The 23459-nt window shown below is 41.9% G+C and overlaps 1 protein-coding gene across 1 annotated transcript; it reads right to left on the bottom strand.

Moving 5' to 3' along the window:
* Positions 1-5966: 5966 nt before the first annotated feature.
* vstm4b (V-set and transmembrane domain containing 4b) lies at positions 5967-23459 on the bottom strand. The gene is made up of 8 exons (XM_037082592.1): positions 23316-23459; positions 20493-20900; positions 12621-12674; positions 12256-12363; positions 12076-12109; positions 11854-11978; positions 10155-10219; positions 5967-9466 (listed from the first exon to the last, which is right to left on the bottom strand). The coding sequence occupies exons 1-8, from the start codon at positions 23365-23367 to the stop codon at positions 9341-9343; spliced, it is 972 nt and encodes a 323-aa protein (XP_036938487.1). The 5' UTR covers positions 23368-23459; the 3' UTR covers positions 5967-9340.

Below are 23459 nucleotides of genomic sequence, written 5' to 3'. Positions count from 1 at the left end.
TTTTGAGCTGCAGAGTCACTTCTGCAGAGCTGCATGCTTAACCAGTGATTAAAAAACTGCAAACAGACGGCAGCTCCTAGGTGGTAAGACTGGGAGGTGAATTGTGCGCATTGCAAAAGAAGATCGCGCATTTCACACAAAGTAAATCTTTATGTGACTTTGTGATTCTACCTACATCATATTTAGTCTACTTCATTTCCTATTGCCACAATACAAAACAACAGTAAAGCTGGTTTTGTGCAGAGATGAGTGATAGCTTGTTGGACGTGTTTAAGAAAGCTGGCACCGCGGGGCCAGGGGCATCCAAGTGTTTATCTAAGCTCTGATTGGATGTGGCTTTCACCCCTCTATGTAACTGTTGTGCTGTCTTCACTTCAGGCCCGCGAGTTCCAAATGTTTGTCCATGTTTCATTCACGAAAGCTAGAAAGTGTTTTTGAATGGATGGGTCAATTATTCATGTGATAATTGTGTGCATGCTATGACAGTAATGACTGGGTCAGGATTAGCCTGTTGACAGTCTGTGTACAGAAATGTCTTTGTTTCAGAGCCTGAATTATAAGACGTACAGAGATCAGTCACTATGAGTGCTCCTAATTGTTTCCACTAAGTTGCCAGAGGAAACACATTCAGCCAACTGCGTGAACATATAACTAAAAACACATTTGTAAATACATGAATATGAGCAATTGTTTATTTCTACTGTACACTCAGTTGTGTCGTTCCTTTCCGCGTGTATGAGCTAGAGTTCTTGTTGTTGCTAAAATAGCATAATCACAGTAAGCTTTTAGCTGTTATGAATGTAAGATTAAATCACCTCTCTCTCAACATAGTGAGTTCTAAATTCAAACCAGAAAACAGTCATTCCTATTACTACATGCTTCAATTCACAGCCTTCACCATATCAGACCATATTTGCTGAGGATAAGCCTATTTTACTGTAAATAGGACCATCATCAGATTTAGTACAAGCAACTGAGACCATAGATTGTAAACACTGTTTACTGAGGTACTACATCAAGTAAGAAGTAGGGTCATTTCTCATAAGCTTACATTCAATTGGAATTTCTGAAACCAGTGGAGTCATCCCTGCTGGCCATAAGCAGGAACGCAGTCTTAAGGCACTTATGCATTGGCTTTACTTTTCAGACATGGAAGCTTTATCTGTATTTTAAACAGTCTGTGGTCCACCTATCCAACAGTTATTATGCTTTCATTATCCACATTAAAAAGTGCTGAACATTCGAAAAGAGATCTTCAAATACTGCAAGAAATTTTTTACACTTAGCTGAGATGGAAAAGTTATGTATTGATAGAAGCAAAATACAACAAACTGCAATGAAAACAGACCAAAAAATAAATCATGACATACTGTACATGAAGCATGTGACTTACATATCAATTTAAGCAATGTAACGTGATGGTAAATCAGATTAGTGTGGAGCGATATGGGGCCTGATCAAAATTTACAGAAAAATCTTATATAGATTTTTTACATTTCGAGGATTGATCAGCAGCACTATTTAATATTGGCATCTCTCTGCGCCCTCTTTTTTAGCACCACCAAAGATAGTTTCTTTTTGAAAATGTTCTCAAGAAATATGGTTAAAGGTGAATATACAAGAATTGTAGTAGACAACATTCATAAAGTAGCTAAAAGTATCAACAGAATGTGATGAAATAAGAGTTTTTGTTCTGATATCTGCTGAAGTTAGCAACGACAAATTCAGATACAACATTCATGTGCAAGGGGTTTAAACATCAGCAGTCTTCTGGTGTACCAAGCTCCCAGTTTGGACGGCTAATCGGACCGACTAGCTAACGGCAGCTACAGTTAGCAACAGTTAGCAGTCACTCTGGTGAGACGCCCCTAATATTTTTTCAGCATGAATTCGAGAGGTGGTCAGTGCTTACACACAGCAGAGTTTCAAATTTACATTATGTTTGCTTTACCGACTCTCAGGGGAAGCACATGTAAGATCAAAGATTTTCATTATTGTACAATACTTTGAGCCATGGTGATGGTGCTTGATGATGTAGGACTCAAACCAGTCTAAGCTGTATGTCTACATATTAAGTTATCATTTTATTCCTCTAATACATTGAAATAACAGCAAAATGATTTCATTAAATCATGGTTGCCATTTCTGTCAGACTGTACAGTATCATTTTTTAGGCATCACATCATGCAATGAATAAGTTGTAGCGATGTGATGTGGTAGTAGGAAAAAGACTGTAAGCAGAGACATCGTTAATTTGTGTCATCCATCCATCATAGGGGCAGTCACAATGTGAGGACTGCAGAGTCCAGTGATATTCTCTCGTTTACAGAACTAAAATGTTCATCAGCTATAAGAAGAGAACAAAACCAGTTGACTTACAGTCACTTAAAAGTAATGAAGTAACAGTAGCAGCTAACAGTAGATAAACAAAGCAAAACGCTCCAACTCCATTGTCATGTGGAAACCTCATTCTGACTTCATCGGCTTCATCATTTGCAACTTTGCACCCACACCACGTTCCTCACAGGCTGTTAACAATCCTGAAAGCCGTCGTTGTATGATATCATCATTTGAGGAACCCAGAGGGGTGAAAGGCAGCCAGCCGGTGAGCCGGAGACCAGCTGTTTCTCATTAATACTGCTTGGCCAGCAGTTCCTTACAACAGCAGAGTCAATCATAGTGTTGAGACATGACAGTCGCCTTGGCTGCAGACTAATACGTCTTGTAGTGAATTGCCTCATCGATGACTGTGTGTGTGTGTGTGTGTGTGTGTGTGTGTGAAAAAGTGTTGTACAAATAAGAAAAAGCTGTTGGATTCAAAACAGCAAGAGCAGATACTGTCATCTGACACTAATGTTAATAAAGGTCAAGATATTATAAGTTTAGTTGCCATGCAGATGGAAAACCTGTCTTCGCATCCGTATAAGGAAGAGGTAGAAGATCGAAAGTCGGGATAACAAGCAAAGGACTATCATTTGGGAGACCTCTGTGGTTTCCCTGTGTGAAACCCAAAGTCAACAGTAAGTACTTTTAACTAACTGAGGTACGCTTGTAACGGAATTTACAACCGTAACAGTGATTTTATGTTGTTTTAAGCCAGCAAAATCATGTTTTTTGAAACCTAAGCAATAGTAGTTTTGTAAGCAAGTAGTTTTCTCCCCTGAACCTAACCAAGAAGTTTTCATGCCTAAACCTAACCAAACTGCGAGTGAAAGACAAAGGTGCAATGTTCCTGTTCCTGGTATGCTGCAACGGCCTGAGGATGTTCCAACATTTGGTGCAAACCATTTCATACCTGCCAGTTTTTTGGGCAACAAAACCAGGTATTTTAAGCAAATGCCACACGATCTCTTCCTAACTCTAACCAAGTGTTTTTTGTGCCAAAACCTAACTAGTCCATAAACATGTCGTTGAATCGATAACTAAATGCAACATTTCAACAAATGCGTGTTTTGCAGCGATGTACATTTCCAACATTTAGTCTACCCATTATGTTGCCTTTGTGTATTGTCATCTAGTAACTGAATGAGCTGTAAGTCTTCCTCTAAGAACATTGAAAAGAAGCTCTTTTCAAAATGTAAGACCAGACTAGCACAATATGTAGTTTTAAACTCACTGAACCTTTTCAGTGTTCTGCAAATAGTCGATCGCTTCTTTGAGGGCATCAGTTTGTTTCTTAGCAGCACTCCTACACTTGGCCAGAACCCCGTTGGGTCTGACGGTTCATGGGCAGCATCCAAGTAGGCCCTGGTTGAAGACCTTAACTATATGGTTTGTGTGGACAAGACCTTAGAGTAGTGCTGTATACTTAAAGAAGGGAACAAGGAGGAAGAGGTCACCCTTTACATGTGCTGACCGTTCAACCGGACATTGGATCCGAGCTGCCTACAGGACAGCCAGTCCCGAGCTTCAATCTTATTCCGACTTCCTGTGATTTCCACTCGCTGAAGTCTTTCATTATAAGCTCTATTTTGCCTCGAGCCCAGTGTAGCCATGCATTACTGTAACCACACAGGATATGTTGGTTGTAGACTAGTGTTTACTATGCATTGTATTTTTTTATGCGCGGAGATGATAGCATGCATGAGACAGGGCGAGCACAGAGACATGCGAGGGACTCAGCTCTAACAATAGGTTCAGTTTGGCTGTTTGACTGGTGACATCAGTTGTTTCTTTTCGAGGGAGCGTCTGCAAAGCCTGCTGTTTTGCGCTCAGACAGGAAGCTAGCGGCGTCTCTCCCACACCTTCAAGTCTGTTCCTCCCCATACAAATGTGGAATTTCTTTAACCTCTCTCTCCTTTTCAATAAATCCTATTCTCTTCCCTTCCCTTTGCTTTCTTTTTCAACAATCCCACCCACTTGAACAATCGTATTGACCTTACCGATCATATTCTATTGCCGTTGAACCGTTTTCCCTTTACACTCGGTCATATTGGAACCTGTGTGTTTTTGTCAACGCCGTGTTTTCTTTGTGGGTGAGACATTTTCATAAGACCTCTGGGGTGTCCTTTTGTACCACGCACACACTGAGCTTCCTCTCTCTCTTCCTTGTGAAAATAATTTGGAGGTTGCAAGTAAACAAAACCTAACATTTGAATCTCCCCCTCTCTCATTACAGCGCCTCCACCACCGCAAGAGTAGCTGACACCCATCCAGGGCTGCTAACGGCTGCACCCCTCTCATGTCTCCTTTTTGTGTCAACACTGAGACGAAATATGACTGGAGCAGAGGGGGTCAGAGCTTTGATCACGGCATACATATTGCTGATGTCTTACAGTGAATGCATATTGGTAGCATATGGATGCTTGAAGATCACAGTTTAGTTGGACGCATGCTTTTATCCAGTCCACTGAATTAGTTAAAATGCTTTTAGTGTGTAACTGGGACCATACATCTTTGGTGGAGCGAATGGGAAAAATATGAGCAGGAAACAAGAAATATAACCTACGAGACATAAAGGGAGTCAGCTTTATGTCAATTAAATTAACTTTTAAATAAAGCCAGATGACATTTGCCTGACAGAGAGTATCACAAATTTCTATTCAGACATTTCCACATAGAAAAAGTAGTCCCATATTTGTCTAATATATTTTATGCTCAGTCATAACCACATCATGCTAAAGGGATAAATATACATCTCAACCTCAACGTGTTACGCACTCAGTGTGGCCAGTTATCAGTGATAAATACCAAGTGGAAGCTCCACACCCTCACAACGACCATGTTTAGCATGTTCATTTTTAGCACGTATGATGTTTGCCATGTTTACCATCTTAATTTGGCGTATTAGCATGGAAACATTTGCATTTTAGCACCAAACAGACACTACAGCTGAGTCTGATGGAGAAGTTGAGGCCATCCGCATCAGGAAAATGACCATATATGTCGACTGTCAGTTCAATGTTATTACGACCCATATTTACGTTTCTTGTTCGTCAGCGAATGTAACTTAGCTATTTTTGTAATGGAAGTTATTTAAGTAAAGTAGTTATTTTAAGCCAAACCACAATGTTTTCCTTACCCTTACCTTGTAATTTTAGTGGCAAGACCCACCAAGTTGTTTCAGTGCCTAAACTTAAACAAACTGTGTGTGCGACTCAGTCGTTTAGGTAAAATGATTTAATTTAATAGCTTTTGATAAAGGTTCAGCAAAATTAAAGTTTTTATTAGATGCCTGTAAATAAAAAGTTACACTTAAACACTCTAAAGAAACAATGAAAGCATCATAGGAAGACACATTGTCTTGTATTTGTGGCATTTTGTGTCAATCCACCCAGTTGGTCTCCAATCATTTTCTTGTTACAAGTGACACATTTTGCCGTGCTGTTGAAGCAAGAGGTCAGGGGATCACATAAGAGAGGTTTAACATGAGGGGGCCATGTCTCTGAAATATTATGGCCATCCAACAGTGGTGGAGATATTTCCATCTGGAACAAAATGACAGACAGACAGACAGACCAGACATCTCTCTGGCAGCATACTGCTCACATCCACTTTTATATTTATTTCACTTACTGATACACAGTGTACAGATGAAATGAACAGAAGTACAAACGCTGGAATGCTGATGAATGCAGAGGTCAGTGGTAGGCGGAGAGAGGGAGAAGAGTGAGGGAGAGAGCAGAGAGGCACAATTCACACACATGGTTCTAGTTAGTGGAGTCCCATTAAAGGACAATGTGGTCTGGAAACAAACTCTACATTTCACAGTTTGAGGGCATTTTTAAGACACTCATGCCCGCCACTGAAAGGTCACTTTCAGCCATTTCATATATGGATAATACACAATGTGCAACTGAAATATATGCAAGAGAACAACAATGGAAAACTGGAATGGTCACTGAATGGAGGTCAATAGGGGGTTTGAACTGAGGTGTAATTAACATGCAGGGAAAGAAAGAATGTTTGTGGATATCATACGACATTTTAACTATAACTTCACTACCTTTTGGTTGCGAGGATGGATCCTTTAATCACACCAGTCCAATGAATTCCACATGTACGTCAGCTGCTAGCTAGCTAACCATAGTTGCTACTTAGCTTCTCAGGAAGTCATAACTTAGCTCTGAATTCAATTATTTTATCTTTTATCACTGTGCTCAAGTTCCTCAACAGAAGTAACAAGCTGGTTTAGCTACATTTGACAAAAAGTGGGGGAAATGTCAACTTTTGCAGGAATGTAGTTGATTGACTTTTTCTGTAAAGTACTGTACTTATATGATACTGTATAAGTATATGTCTGAGGTAAGTGTATAGTATTGAGTATTGTGTGTGCCAATTTTCTGCTACTACATTTCACAAATACATTTCAGAGGGAAATATTGTTCTTTTTACATCACTGTTTGTATCTGACATTTATAGTTACAGGTAATAGGGCAACATTTAACACGAAACAATAGGTTTAAAAAATACACACATTATAGTAAACACCAGTGGTTCCCAACCTTTTTGTGGTCCGTCAGTGTCTGGCTGGGACCTCTTGTCACATGGTACGGGGACTTTTATTTTTACTTTGAGACTTTAATGACATTGTGCTGATAATATTTCCGTACTTTTACTCAAGAAGGACTTTGAATGCAGGACTTTTATGTGCCATAAGGTACTTTAAGATTGTCACATTGGTGCTTTTAGTCATGTAAAAGATCTGGGTACTTCTTCCACCACTGCTCACACTTCACGGCTCACTCCACATAAGATAGTGGAGGTCTCGGGGAAAGGGAGGGATCCGGTGCCTTTGAGTCTGGGTTTCAAGTTCACTGTTTCAAAAAAAACCTCTCCTTTGCTTTTCCATGCCTGAATCCAGAGGATCATTAAAGGGAAAAATAAGCCTAAGCACTTTCACACTCAGATTCATGGGAAGTGAGAAAGCAAGGAGCCTGTCCAAAGGTATGCAGGATTACAGCTGATTTGGCCCCCGGCTCTTATCTCAAACAACAAAATCACCCCAAGGTTTGAAATAAACCATGAGTCACATCAACGTGAAACAGTCCAAACACCAAGCTTAGTTTGTAGATCAGGTGTCACAGTTGTTTGCAGCCTTTTTGGATTTATAGCATGTGCCTTTGTGTGTTTCAGTCTAGAAGGGTGTTTAGCCTTCATGCAACTCCACCCTTGTATGTATATGTTCGTGTGTGTGAGTCGCTAACGGCCTGTTAAGTTGATGTTGGCACCAGATGAAAGGGTTCACTTGGTCTCACATACTTGGCTGTGGGGCTAATGGCCACCTTAATATCAACTCTGTGGACATGTGGTCATTATGAACGGCATCCTGACACAGAAAAAAGGGACTGAACACAGATGTTGTGAGGCAGATAGTGCTGGGAACACACCAGAGGTAAATCGCATTTGATAACGCATCAATTCATGTGGAATAACAACGGATGTCTTTAATTTACCTTGTCTCGCCTTCAAAAATCTGCTCATGCTAGACGGGGTTTCCCACATTTAACTGCGTTAGTGAGTTCAAATGGCTGGATCACACAGGGACCAATATGTATTGCACGACATTAAAATGTCAGCATCGACAGTAATGTATTTTTAAAGTAATAGTTCCACATTTTGGGAAATTGCATACATAAGAAGATTGATACCTTAAGTTTGCTCATTTAGGGTGTGTTCATAAATAGTTACTGAGCGCCAGGACGGGTGAATTAACTGAAACAATTTGTTTGTGAGTGTAACGTTAGCTAACTGCTAGCTAGTAGCCTGCGTTTCTGAAATTTTGGCCAGTTGGTTAAAAACTATACAGAAATAGCACGGCGCACCAATGAAAAGCTACAATCTCATTGGAGTATAAAGCATTTGATCGAATTGACGAATGGAAACTAAACTAAACTTGAAGCTAATTAGCATAGCTCAGAGAGTCCCAAGGACTAGATACAGGGGAAAACAATTTGTCTTTAAAAAAATCTAAAGTTCCAAAATACACCTACAAGCACCTTTAAAGCTCATTAATAAACACTTTGTTTTATCCGTACACATACAGAAATGGGAAAAAAACAAAACAAATTGTAGCTTTAAAGCGAGTTATGTACGCTCTTGTTTATAGCAAACAACAACTGTGAGACATTAGTCCAGAAGCAATTACAGCGCATTGACTCCCCCTTGCCATGTTAGCTAGAGGCAGACTAAGCTGGTTTCCATTGCTTTCACTCTTTTTGCTAAGCTAATCACCTCATGTTTTAGTTCCTTACTTAACACACAGACATGAACAACCAGAAAATGTTTGCCAAGAAACAGTTAGGCTGCAGAAATTCCCATAGCCATATTAGCAAGCTAGCTGGTTTTCCCCTGCTTTCACTCTTTATGCTAAGATAAGCAAATCACCTGGTGTTTCCTGTTCCAAACTTAATGCACGGACATTAGACCACTGGGCTAATAACTGCCTTATGGATCTCGCTCCACCTCACCCCACAGTGAACTTGACTTTCCGTGGCCATGATACTGTGTTGCAAATGTCGAATGAAGCCTGTTTGATGTGAAGGGGGCAGATTGGCCTGCAAGGTTAAATATCTAATCCGACCTCCGATTATCACGATGGACGAATCTGGTCTAAATCAGCACCATAGTCCTCTATTGCGTTCCTAGTTTAAGCTACACAGGATTCAAATGTGGGTGCAAAAGATTCAATATGAAATACTCCAGTATACAAAACGTTTTCCTTTTGCATCTTGGTCTTAAGAGAGTTATATCAAAGAATACAAAATAATCATATGTACAATTATTGTGGAATTACACATTTTTTCCTTGCAAAAAACATCTAAATACAAAATAATACAGACTATAAATACAGTAGACGATTCTTTTTACATACGACACAGCTAATAGTGGTTTGTGTTTCTCATAGCTGCTCCTCCCCAAACAGTATCTGAGCGTACACGGTGCCGCTACACGACGCCTTGCTGTCCGGGATCGGCCTCACCAGATCCAGCTCCGCGTAGGTCAGATTCTCCTCCACTATCTTCGGCTGGAGACGCGGATACGGAGGGGGGAGAGAGAGGGCAGAGGGATATAATGATGGAGGAGAGGGGGATGGAAAGGAAAGGAAGTGGTATCGGTGGTTAGAAAATAAGCGCCACCATTAATCTCAGGCTCAAGTTCTCTTGTCTGCGTAGAGCAGGGAAATCGTCTAAACTGAATCCTGCACAACGGTTTGCACGCAGAGAAAAGAATACTTCCAAATGTCAGATGTTTTCCCATCCCATCTCATTGGCCTCCCGATTTACAGCTTTGGTCTGGTAAACGTCTGTGTGCAGACGTTACCTTACAGGGTTCAGAGTTGAATTTGCCAAAATTCAATTGCCTCTTGCTGCACTCTGTGCCGTTAAAATGCCCAAGCTGCCACAAAGCCACTCCATCCCAGTGACAATTACACAGTTAAACTCTGGTTATGTGGCACATTTTATGACAACTTCTGGTACTTTTACTTGCAGACATGCCTGTCACATGCTGGGTGTTCTCCATTGTGTTTGGCACACTATGTATGGTAAGCTGTCCTGGAGCCCGGTATGGTAACTTTTAGGCAAAAGGCACCAATGTATGTTGGTGATAGACAAGATTTCTCCAAAAAGTTATGCGCCAGACAAACATATGAATGTTACACATGGGTTAAAAATTAGGTAAATTCCTGCATCTTTTGCCGTCACGGTACTCACCAACACTACTTTCCTTGGTTGTGGTTTTAAAAGTTTGGGTTTCCGTGTTTTGTCTCCGATGGGAGCTGCAGGGACAAAACAAATGTCAGTGGTTGAGCAAAAATCTGCGCACAACAAGAACCAGACTCCATGATACCCACAAACCTTTACAAATAGCTCTTATTATATTGGTTAATACTCAAGACTCTTACTGGTTCTAATACTTAAAATGTGATTTCTGCAACTGAAGTGAGTGGTCTTATGAGCTCTGTTTTGAGTTCAACAGTTTTGGAGAACACACTACCTCACTTTCTTCTTCAGCTTAGATCTGAAGAGTGATACCGTTCTGTCTGAGTGGCATGACACCATCTGTTTAGCTTAGCTTAATATGAAGACAGGAAACAGTGGAAAAAAGCCAGCGGGGCTCCGTCCAACAGTGACAAAATCGAATTCCCAGCATCCCTTAAGTTCAACCTTACAAAGGTTGCAATACTATTGTCCCGACAGCCCATCACTCTGAAACCCCAAATATGAAAAAAAGAAAAGTCTGATTAGGCTGAGGGCCCATTCCTCTGACATCCTGATATTCCATTAAACAAACACTCATTGTAACAAAGGCCCATTGTTCCAAAAATACACATGTTTAGGTATTATTAGTAATTCAACCATGATTGTTTCCTAAACCTCGCCAAGCAGATTTGGCGCCAAAACATTTCACAATGTTCACCATGTGTTAATTATTGTTAGCGTGACTTCATTTTCTTGCACGTCCAAACACACTGAGATATCGAGGGCAAAGAAATGCAGTTTTCTGAACAGGGGTCCCTTAGAGCAGTGCCTTTTCAGTCACATGTGACATTCTTTGGACTGGTTTTACCATAATGTGCCGTCTGAACAGTGGGTTTATCTTGTGTTTCATCTTAGAATAACCAAAGTGTAAAAAATGATATGTTCATGTTTAACGTTATATTGGGTGTCTCTGCCGGGCAATTTCTCCAGTTCAATGGTCAGAGCACTCTGGTACATAACCCAATAAAAAAAACAATGAACTGACACTTTTCCATTGATTAAACAAACAAGATATAATATGCTAATAAGTGAGATTTAAATGCTAATGAATCCTGATATTGGTTGGTGTATGCAAGGTGTGGGACAAGTGTTCTACTGCATTTGAAATGGCAAAAAAACTATTACAAATACAACTTCAGAATTAATGTCAGTTGCACAAAACATTTGCCCCTGAATCACTCCACAGCCCTCAAACAGCAGTATTTCCTTGTCAACACAGTTGCTCCTCCGTTTTTTAAAGATCAACTATGAGCTGGGAGGAAATGTAGGGATTTGGGAGCCGAACCACAACATGATGACCATTAAAGCTCGTGCTGAACCCAAAATAACTTTCTGCTTGCAGTGAAACAAAAGAAACATTCCGCAGGCTGCCCCATAACTCAAGACTTATATGCGGAAGGGATGGATGTTTACTTCTCCTGCCGGCACATACTCATGTTTAGAAAACTGAGCAGAGCAAAATGAACCAAGGGTAAACCTCGGTCTGGACTGTTGCTCACGCTCGGCTATTTGCGTTGTACAGTAAATGAGCCACTTACGTCTCTGTTGACAAGGTGTGGCTCACTTACGATTGGACAGTTTACATATGAAGGAAATCAAAAACAAAAAGTCCGTTCTGTAGGTGTGAATGCACCCAGAGACTCCTGTTTACCTTTTGCTGGTATCTCTGGTGGTATCTCCTCCTGGTAGTCTCTGCTTCTCTTCTTCCTGTACCTCCTCTCCTTCTTAGGCAGAGCCGGAGACACGCTGACCAAGCTGGTGACCGTCTCCCCTGAGCTGGATGGAGATCAGATTTCCAGAGGTTTGGCGAGGTTAAGGTTAATATTTATTGAGCATTTGTTGTGTGTGAGGCTGCGTTGCGCTTAAATCTTACCTGTTCTGTGGACTTTTGACCAAGTGGTAATTATCTGCGGAGGTGTAACACATTTAGAAATGTTATATGTTAAACTTTAAGAGAGAACTAAGATGGAGATAATAATAGAAGACAGGAACAGGAACCAGACTGATGGGGGGTCAAAGGTCAGCAGGGAGCTATCTTGATGCAGCTTCTCACCTTTTAACCTCTGCTTCCTCTGTATGTACTGGCAGGTTACTGTCACCGTGAACATGCACATGCACAGCAGACCCACAGAGCAGATCAGCACTGCACACAGGTACACATCTGAAACACAAAAAAACCACACACGTCAGTCCGACGGTGCATCGGGCCTTGTGCTTAACGTCTGACTCTACACAAAAATGTGAAGGAGAAAAAAAAAAAAAAAGAAAGCACATGTTTTGCAGAGCTATTTAAGGTTCTGTACTATATCCTTTGGGTTGGGCTATTTTTGCCAGCCAAGGACGATACGGTGCCAGTCCACCACAAACACACACTCACACACACAAACTCAAACACATTAAAAAAATGTGAAGACTTACCTTCAAACAAGCTCCACAGGCTCTCTTTGGCCTTGGTGGCCGGTATAACATGCACTACATGGAGGGAGACAGAGAGAAGAGAGGCATGTAATGTCCACAGTCGTCACTGTGGCCTCGCTGCCGCCTGATTACACACTGGCTGCAGTTTAAATAAAGCTAATTGTAGGAAGACAACAAGCTGAGGTTGGCCTCCTCCCTGCCTGATCCAGTCTCTGAATCACTGTCTCAACCTTAACCTTAACTGGATGAAGAGGGATGAATAGCTTACAAACTGAGACTTTAATGAAAACAGTTGGTTTAGAGCTTTGCATCATAAACTTTTACCTCTGAAGCTCCCATGCTCTGGACATTGACCTCTCTTTTACCTTTAGAACAAAGTGCTGTGGTAAAACAAGGCAATCAGGGCCATTTAAACCGATAACAGTGGGTAATTTATTTTGGGCATCTAATAGAATTAATAGACCCAAACCAATGGGGCAGTGGCCTGCTCTGATTGGTCAGCTCTCCCAGGCCTGAGCAGGCATGGCTTTTTGGCAGGGGCCGCACCTGAAGGTGGCAACTGTACAGTTGCGACAACACAGCCTTATGGAAGTACTGACGACATGTTCAAAGGCACAGCTTCTGAATACAGGCTTTTCTCTGTGGGTTGAGCATTTCAGTACTTTAACAGCGGACCTGTTTTCAAATAAAAACAGCTTTAAACATCATCCAACTGAAGTTCCCATGACGCCAAAATAGCTGTTTATAAGTTTTTTTTATCATGTATGTCTCAAAACCTCACCTATACACCAGCATCAGAATGTTTTGAAGGTATTTTTTTATGGTAATGTTAATGACTCATGCTGCACTCAGTGTGTTCATCTCACATCCAACAAGCACTTTCTTTATTTTTTGACGCTGCCATGGATGTATAAAGGAAGAATGTAATCAGAGGAGCATGTTAAATGTAAGAAGGACAGGACAGCACTCATTTGTTCTGCCTCGACAAACTCTGGACAAATAGTTTCACTTTTTACTAAAGCAACTTGAGTTATGGAGTCCCGCGGTAGACTTTGTTGCTAAAGTAATTCCGCGCTATTGGCTGCTTCCTGTTTTTACAGGAAACGCGTAACTCATGGCGACTTTCATGGCACACTGGACCAACGGATCCTTCCCAATTTTGACAATGCTAGTTTATATGTGTCTGCCGTTTGATGGTTACGTGATTTGATAACCCAGTTGTTCTAGCATCGTGATCACTGTATACTGTAAGTCATGAATATGAAGGAGCAGGGTTGGTTAAGTTAATTAGTCCTAGTATTATTGCATTATGAGAAAAAATATAATATCATGCCTGACTATGGTTGTTAAGCTTGATTGGACAATTAAAGGGAAGGGCTCAGCTAACAGTCAGCTCAGACAAAAACTTTAAGGCACACATAATGAGAACGCCGAGACGCTCATTAAAGTTGATTTGATTTAAATTGTCTTCTCAGCGTCACCGCGTCTTAGATAGGGCTAAGGCTTCACCCCAACAGAGACTAGATAACTGTCACACCCAGAAATATATGAGCAGAATATGATCTCCGACTGGGAATCAAAGGGAGCGCAGCCTTAATCTGGGTAACGACAATCCCAGCTATGCTCTGCTTCTGCCCAACACGACCAGAGGAAATATGTTTCTCCCATGCTCAACCTGAAATCTCGCCCCACACACACACACTCACTCATTTCTCCACCCCTTCTGAACCACAGTAGTCTTAACACCGCTGCTCTCTTGCTGAGCTGGTGGTAGGAAGCTTGTGAAGTGACACCCACCGGGGGCATCTCGAAATACCCCAAAACCGCCTGCAGCTGACGACAGGCAGGCTCGCCACGCCGGCTGGAGACTTTCCCACAGTGCTGACTGACTGACTGACTGACAAACTTGCTTCGAGTGATTGCAAAACACATTCAGCTGTGATCCTCCCCTGCATCCAGTGAGCCGGCGTCACTACTTCAGACAATTCTTTGTGTGCAAAAGAGCTCAGCGGGTAGAGCAGGTCGACTAGTGATCGGAAGGTCACTGGTTCAAATCCCGGCTCTGGGCAGAGCTGAGCTGCATGTCGAAGTGTCCTTGATACTGAACCCCACATTGCTCACTAGTGAGGGCCCTGCGATGAGCTGGCGACTTATCCAGGGAGCACCCTGCCCTCGCCCTGAGACGAGGCTGGGATTGGCTCCAGCAGCAACACCCCGCAACCCCATGGAAAGGGATAAGCGGTTCGGACAATGACATGACATGACATGACATGAAATATCAACAATTTAGTAGGCTGAAGTTTCTCCAATATGTTATATGCTTCCAGTGAGGTAACAGTTTCTGTTTGGGTGTTGAAGTAGGTTTGGCTAATTGGACTGTTATGTTATTTGCAAAGCTTGTCTGAAGGGCATATTTTACGCCACTGGTAATGTTTCCCTTTCTCCGATTACTACCATGAAAATCTTAAAACCACTGGTGTTATAGCCAGTAGTAGCCCAGCTATCAGTGCTAAAACTGCAGCAAAAAACATCTGTACACAGCACAAATACTCTCCTGCTGTAGGCTGCACAGTATCAGGGTGAAATATCATTGTATAAAAGGCTTTCTCCAGTGTGTTTAAAGTGGCAGATGCATAAAGACCCACCCTTCCTTCACAGTAGATTTTTCACAGCGTAAATCTAGATAACGTCTTTGACATTTATGTGCTGTTTCTGCCTCAGGTTCTGTGTAGCTCTGTCAGTGCGGGCAGCTGTACATGTTGGAATAATCAGAAAAGGGGATAAATCTGGTGCACTGTGTGACATAAAACTGGCTCTTATTCCCTTCCAGAAAATGTCTTCTTTTTACAGTGGAAACGCTCAGACAAACTGCCTCTTGTTCGTCGCAGCCACAGAGTTGCATTCATCTGCCGACTGTATTCCAGATCTGTGGCTCTTTTTCTTGTACCCCAACAAACCCAACGCTGTAAACATCAGTACACAGTTGTGGACTGGGGTGAATAATGATCCTCAGTGTCTTCACCGTCTACTGACTCAGTCACTGCTCTAATTTACTGTATTATAAAAAAGACTGGAGATGAATGCGAGTACACATCCGCGTTGTGCGTCTTAACAAAAGCTTTGAATAATTCACCCTTTCACTTCCTGTCGTGGCTCTTTGCGTCTTCTTCTTCTAAGAATTAGCATCTCTCTTATTTTACTCACTGAATCCCTATTATAGCAATAAACATAGGCTTATTTAGTTGGCGTCTTCATACTGCTTGTCCCTCTTTTTTGTGTCCACAGAGATGTTTTTGACCGCAGAGCTGTGATATTTCTGATTTTCATTTTTCCTAACAATGCTGCCAATAGAGTACACAGAGTTCCGTGTTCTTACTATTCTTAAACTCAGGCCACATCCGTGCGTCGTGTGCCCCTTGTTAACTCGCAGTCGCCCACATGTGTTAAAGACATACCTAAGAGTACAGTTTGTTTATGCCAAGTGGAGGCTGTGTCCACACACAGCGCTCTGCCCTCAGTTTTTCTACCGAAACCCTCTGACCTCTCTGGTTGTGTTTATTATAGCAGTAGTAAGTGGAGAAATGGGAGTTCTGTGTGTGGAAACACCTGGTCACCTAATGTTATCCCGCCGTGGGAATTCCATCAAGTCGGACGTCACAAACACACATTTCTCATGTGAAGTGGGGATCAGGGCCAGTGGTCCCTGAGGGGCTTTAACCCCTTCAGATGTGCGGCTGATGTTTATCATATCTGTCAACTGGAGGTGTGGATACCGGGAAGAAATACAACTGCCTGCTGGTCCACTGGGAAGACATAGTGCACTTTTCCAATGTCATTAGAGCTTCAGCCTGTCCATTACAATTACCAAAATTGTGGATGCTTTATTTCAAATTGATTTTGCTGTTGAAGGTTATATTATACACTTTTATATACACAAATCAATACAAAAATTTAAAACCCTACAGAGCTCGTAAAAGGGTGCAGAATAAAAATCTCTTTTCCTTAAAAACATTATAATGATTATGAATTAGTCATTTTAAAACATTATAGGAATTGTCAGCCAATAGTATAATCACATTGGTATCATGTGGTATCTGTGTTCCATTAGTGCCAAATTGTTGCTATTTTGTGGAGAAAGAAAATTGATTGACCGAGTCTGTAGTAGGCACCTAGCAAACTGCCCTAATGTTTGTTTGCTAGAGTTGGACATTTTAGCTAATGTTTGCAAGCTAAGGTTGGCAACTTTAGCAACATTCGATGCACAAATAGGCAACCACTTGAGGGGCAGATGATTCGAACAACAGTGGTGTTATAACGTGTGAATGCAATGGGGGGGTGGGCGTGACACCTTCAGTGGCTGAATGTTATCAGTGACACCTTTAAGCAAGTGTTTGGCTGAGCATCCGTGACAGATACTGTACATTTTACGAGTAAAAGTATCATCCGATTTACTGCTCTGCAACTCGTTATTGGACTTGCTCACAAACAGACCCCCAGACAGTTCGGATCGGCAGTCACACGTCCTCTACTTTAGTATTCAACACTGGAGCCCCCCAGGGATGTGTGCCCAGCCCCCTCCTATTTACACTGTGTGGCATGAATACAATAGAACGGGGGTGATGGAATGCCTCATTTAGTGTCTGAATGTGATCAACAACACCATATGTAACCAATGCAATGTCTAAATTGGAAGAGCTGTGTTTGGAGTGTAACAAGGGAGGTATTCTAGTGTCATCCAGAACTCTGGGTTCTCATCTCGCCTCTGTAGTGTAGTACAACATGTGTTTTTCTTTCATTACCATTCATGTCGTAATTACAGTATCCTTCCAAAAATGTCGCCATAGGCATTTTTATTAATATCTCTGAAACCACAATGGCGCTTCCTTGGATGAAAATAGCTGTCCACATCCTCCACCACAAAGGTTGTGAGCCAGACACGAGCCAGCTGCCCACTCGACTGTCACTGCAGACAAACATTCAGACTTCACCTTCCTCAGCACAACTATCTCTTGTTCCATTTCTGCTGAGTCTCTCTGGACTCTGTCAGTTCTACTTTTGGGAGGGAAACTCCTTGTCAGGGCCAACGTCAACAGCTCCTGCCCAGGCCCAGACTTGGCTGTGGACACCTCAAAAGTCACGGCCTGTCGGAACGCTTCCATGGAAAATGTGGTGAGCAACGTCTAGTGTTGTTTAACACTGACAGTGTGACAGCAGTGAGCTCCAATAAAATGAATTTTATTTATATGTTTGAAGGATGAACCTTTGTGATGCATTCATTCTCAAGATAAACCACTCTCAGAGAACTTTGACACATTGTAAATGCATCTTCAAATGCTTTCTGCATGATCTTTGAATTAACTCCTTACTAACTGAACCTGGAGAGATTTTTTGATGGCTTCTGTGTTTCCTCCTCTTAATGCTTGGTATCTCTAAGCTCTTCCTCTGTTACTAGTGAATAAAGGAAAATCTGCATAGAAATTAGCACCACTATCAACAAATACAAATAAACACTCGATTATCAAGTAAGCTACCCGCTCTAGTGGGACACAGGACTAAACACTTAACTGGTTTCTGGCCCCCTCCCCTGAATTGTGATGATCCAAGCCCAACTTATTACCCACAACAAGGCATGGCAGCTGAATATTTATCATTTTGCTATTTTTTTCTTTTCCAAAACCAAAAATGCAGCAAAAGTGTGCAGGATGGATGAAAATGTCCACCATATCAAGGATATATGTATGAGAAAGTGTGTGAGCTACAAAGCCAAATAGTGAGAGGCCCATGTGAGAATAATTTTACAACTGGCTCTTACAGTTTTGTTTTAACACTCATTTGAAAATAGATCAGCAGAAAAGATTTAGAGAGTCAGCACTCATGGAGGTAACAGAGCTAACAAAGCTAACATTAGCTTCATTAGCTAGGTAGTGAGAGCAGATCAAATCTGCCAGTGACAGTTATCACTTCAGCTACCAATTGATGATTGTTGGATAGGAAAAAGTAGCCTGCTCTTTCGTACTTCTGTCCAAAAATGACAAACTGTCGCTTGTTATTCTTCATCGTATCATTCCAAATTGCATACCTGTGAGGACACAAGGCTTGAAAGTCACAGCCACAGAAACAAAGACCGGTTAATCTTGGTGACAAGTCTGAGACCACACAAAACCAAAATCAACACTCCCCTCATGTCTACTGAATTCTAATTCTGACGCAAATAAAAAAAGTTTGAAGGAAAAAATGACAAAGCCTGAAAGTGTGTTTGTGGTTTTACGAAAGTGGAGGGATTTCTGCGCAATATCTGGTACCAGTGGATGTGTCATCTGTTCCGTTGTGCGAACGTCTCGTGTGCCAGCGGTGGCACTGAGACCTCACACTCTCTCTGCTCTTTCTCCAAGATCAGCCGCTCAGTCAAAGCCACAAGTCATTGCGCCGGAGGATCCTTTTATCTCCAGGCTTGCTGCTAACCAACAACGTTCCCCAGCCCCAAATCAAATGCAGGACAGTGCTTTCACTCAGTGAGCCTGCCTCCAGATGGATGACATCATCGAGCTGTGGTCAGAGAAAATGCTACTACTGGAGACTCCGAACTGTCCCCGAAGGACAAATGTTTTTTCTGCTATCTTCACAGTCGTGTTAACACAGTTTGAGTTTACTTAGGACTCCTGTTTAGGTTTTACCATCATCTGACTTGGTTTAAATTGACATATGAAAGCATTTGAAAGAATCACTAACAAAAATGTGCTGGCACAAATAGTTGTTATGCCCTTCTTCTACAGACCGTCATATTCTTGAGTTCTCGAGAGAGAGTTAACTGGGCATTGATGCTCTTTTTCCACGCTCGTCTACCTCAAGTCTCAAACAGTTTCATGTGTCGACAGCCGGGAGCTGCTCAGTGACAGTCACAGGTTTCTGTTGGCTGCCAGTGAAGGTCTCTGCAGACAAACCTGGCACCTATGTTCAACTTTTTGCGGTCTTACTATTATCAAAACAGCATCTGGCGTTGCTTCTGTTGTGGTCACAGAGATAGTTGTTAAGTCTCCGCCCTGCAACTTCAAAAGCACTGATGTTATTCTGTGAGAAACTGAGCGTCAGTCACTGGTTTCTCGTACCAAGAATGAAGTGAAGCAGCCCAATGCAGAGGTTCCCATACTTTACTAGCGCCAGACCTTAATTTTAGTTTTGACAATTTCCATAATTTTGTTTATTTAAAATAAAGACATTTCTTTGCTCCTGGAAACTTTCAAATGACAGACAGGTATCTGAATCAAGAGTTATGAAGAATCATTTTGATTAAAAGTATGTATGATATTTGCCTAAATTTGGCGACATACACCGTCTGTCCTGGTCCTCCACTGGCCTGACGCACTCTATCCTGGATTAGTCATTTGGCATATTACTGCATGAGTGTTTGGAAAGTAATGAACATATGTACTGCCAGTGAACACTCGAGTTTCTTAAAAAATGTGACATAATGGACTGATTTGAAAGCTTGAAAGAAAGAGTCCAGACTGACTATTCCTCTGCTCTCTGTGAAGGAAAATGTTTTGAAGGTGGTTATTTTCTGGTCTCATTCCCAACACATCCCAAAGTGTCAGTATTTGAAGAGTTGGGAACCAGACTCAAAAGTCAGTTTTTCTTACAAATAGCACCTTCAAAGTCCCCTTTCAAAAGTCTTTAGGTGGAGCATCGGCTTAACAAATTCTATACGCACCATTGTATTTACAAATGCCTCCTCTGTCACTTGCCTGGCTTCTCCACTAAGGTGCTTTTGGCCTAAATTGCTTTTCTGAAACTATCAATTTAAAAGAGTGCTTACTTGACAAATTTCCCAATAAATAAAAACATAAAGGATGAAAGACCAAATCCAGCCCTCACCTCTGAGCTCAGTAGCAGCGGTGCAGTTGGACGAGGCCTTCCAGCGGTCCTGGTGCTTTTTAAACTCCTGCACGCGGCACATGTAGAGACCCCGGTCCATCTCGGACACGTTGAGGATGAACAGGTCAAAGATCTTCCCCTGCTTCACCACGGTCAGCTTCAGCTTGGGCCACGGGAAACTCTTTGTGTAGTTGCCATAGAAACGGGCCTTCCTCATGTTGACGCGGGCGATGAGGAGCTCGTCCTCCGGCCGGTCGGTGCCCGCCGGCAGGAAAGTCCATTTCACCACGGGCAGAGCAGCGTTGCGCCGCCGCTGGGACACGACACAGGAGAGTGTGATGTTTTGACCCTCCTGGGCCACCGTGAAGGGGGAGGGGGTGATGGTGACGTTGACGGCCAAACACAAATCTGGAGAGGAGCGATTTATTCAGGTTATTTTAGAATCTGTACTCAGAGCATGATGTAGTGTCATGATGTCTGGATCTGTTTCATATTAATCTGATCATATCTAATCCCTGATAAGCTGATGAGGCTGCAGGTCTGAATTAAAGACATGTGACTCTGGAGCCATGCGCCTCTCTTGTTTTGACTGCATGTTGGTTCCAGCAGCACTTTGATTCAACTGAGCTTAGGCATCTCTCTTAAACACATACAGCTGTTTTCCTGACTGTCCTTTGTTTCGTCCTTGCCACAGATGTCTGGCTACAGTGGAGACTAACAACAGACTGAAACTACTGTACTACAGAATGCTTTATTTACACTGGATTGTCTATGTGGATTGTGTTTCTTTGTTCAACTGTAAAAATCTGAGTTAAATGAAAGTAGTTTAACAAATGTAACCACCGTGTTGAGGCTTTCGATCTCTTCTGAGACATACGCTGTCATCAGCGAAGACGTTTTCAGTCTGTTCTTCACACGACAAACAGCCCGATCAGTGCCGATTATTCTTTATCGTGAGCAACCAAATTTGCACGAGTAACATGCAGGGTGTTTGGGGGACAGGGGCAGAAAGAATAAAAAGGGCACCACATGTTTTTTGGGGGGGGGGGGGGCACCAGCATACAGGAAGTTGCAATATGTTTAAAGAGAAGAGAGGGAACTTCACCACATTTTGTTGTTCCTACCATAGGGGCATCCAAGAGGCTACTTCCACTGCATTTTTTGATTTTTTTTTTCTTTGAGAGTGACACAAAAAAAGCACCAAACATGACACCTTTAAGATAATGAGCAAAATCAATGTGAAGGCATCAGATAAAGATGGTTAAGGGACTGTTTGACCTGAAGAATTTGACTTTTAAGCCTTAAGACTCAACATATAGTTTGCCCAGAAATGGTTTTAAACGAGACTATCTAGAATTGGAAAACGATTCAAATTTGAAGTTGACTGAATTAATCTAATCTAGTGAAACGTACATGATAAAATATGAGTGGATGTAAATACATTCATAAGCCAGACAGATACTCATCTGAACAGCATGAATATGTGGTGAATCTCAGACTGAATGCTGTGGCAGGATAGAACATCTTTGTTTGCTAAAAAGTAAAAAAGCAAGACAGTAGCAACGATCCCCTGAGAAAACTGAGACAAGGAAAACAATGTTAAGTTTGAACATCTCCAGTTCCATGACAGCTGAACTAATGTCGCCTGTTGTTGAAGACAGTCTAGTCTGTAGTACGGCTCCAGACCGAGGGGCGGGGGTCCACAGTGTTTGGTCAACTGCTGTTTTTAATGTCACTTACTTATCACAACTTATGAAAAGAAATTAAAATCTGTATCAAAGCTGCAGCATAATATGTGACTGAAACCCAAAAAGCTGGAGCACCTTTATGACATTAATCTAAACATCTGATTAGAAAAAAAAGGTTCTTTTAATATTTCCCCTTAAAATAAAATGAGCACTCTGATGATCTGCATTTAAATGAGGGGATGGAAGCCCTTTTCATTCTACTTCCAAAATCATACTAAGGTTGAAAATAGACCACATGGTTTGAAGATGATATTTAACATGTTCACTGCCTGACTGACTCAGACCCTTATTCATCACAAAATATCAGTGACAGTGAGCGTTTGTTCCACAGATGAGAGCTAAATGTCATATCTGACGTCCACACAGTCCACATCTCCAGTGGCCTCGTAGCAGCTGCGTTGTTTCTGGCAGCGTGACAACACAGGTTGGATGAACACCGAGGAACAAACTCTGACAACACATTCCACGTCTGATCTTCCGAAATGGGCAATTTCATAATCCACACTTTCCATGACACGCAAGCAGTCCCCTGTCACACAGGTCAGACACTTCCATCTCGGCACGTGCTCAAAATCATTCTTTTATACTTTTGTCTTTCATTTGTTTGAGTTTGACAGAAGAATTGCAGGGAAACACAGTTGAGTGGCTGAAAAGTGTTGCTTTAGCGTTGATTTGGAGCCGTCTGGCTGTTTAAATATAATAATGTGTTTTAAGGGATCACCATTAAAATGAAGAAGTGAGTTTGGGGAGCTCTGTTTAACTTTCAAACATTCTGAGGAAAACCACCACTTTTCACTCTGGAGGATCCCTCTCATCTCTGCAAACCCATGCAACTGTGATAAACTTGGTATTTTCTTGCCAGCACACCCTGCAATCACCGCTGCACTGACTGCAGCAGAAGGTTGACAGTGTGTAAGTTTTATGAAAGATTTTTCTTCATCTCATCAACCATCTCCCCAACATCCACTCTGTTTCTCAGATGTTTTTTCTGCATAAACTTGCCTGAAAAACGGTCGGAAACATTTATTCTCCACCGCATCCACTCTGGTATGAAGCAAAATAAACTTTTTCCTACCTCCAAGCAGCGCTCGAGTCAGGAGAGCGAAGACCACAGAGGAGATCTTCATTTTCCACGGCTGCAGCCTCCATAAACCCCCAGTTAAATGCCTGAAGAAAAGAAGCCCCAGGTTTCCTCCTCCTCCTCCTCTTCTTCTTCTCT

The sequence above is a fragment of the Acanthopagrus latus genome, chromosome 20 (assembly GCF_904848185.1).
Source record: "Acanthopagrus latus isolate v.2019 chromosome 20, fAcaLat1.1, whole genome shotgun sequence".
In the NCBI taxonomy this organism is placed as follows: domain Eukaryota; kingdom Metazoa; phylum Chordata; class Actinopteri; order Spariformes; family Sparidae; genus Acanthopagrus; species Acanthopagrus latus.
The sequence above is the reverse complement of the archived record's forward strand: the minus strand, read 5'-3'. Positions and strand labels throughout refer to the sequence as shown.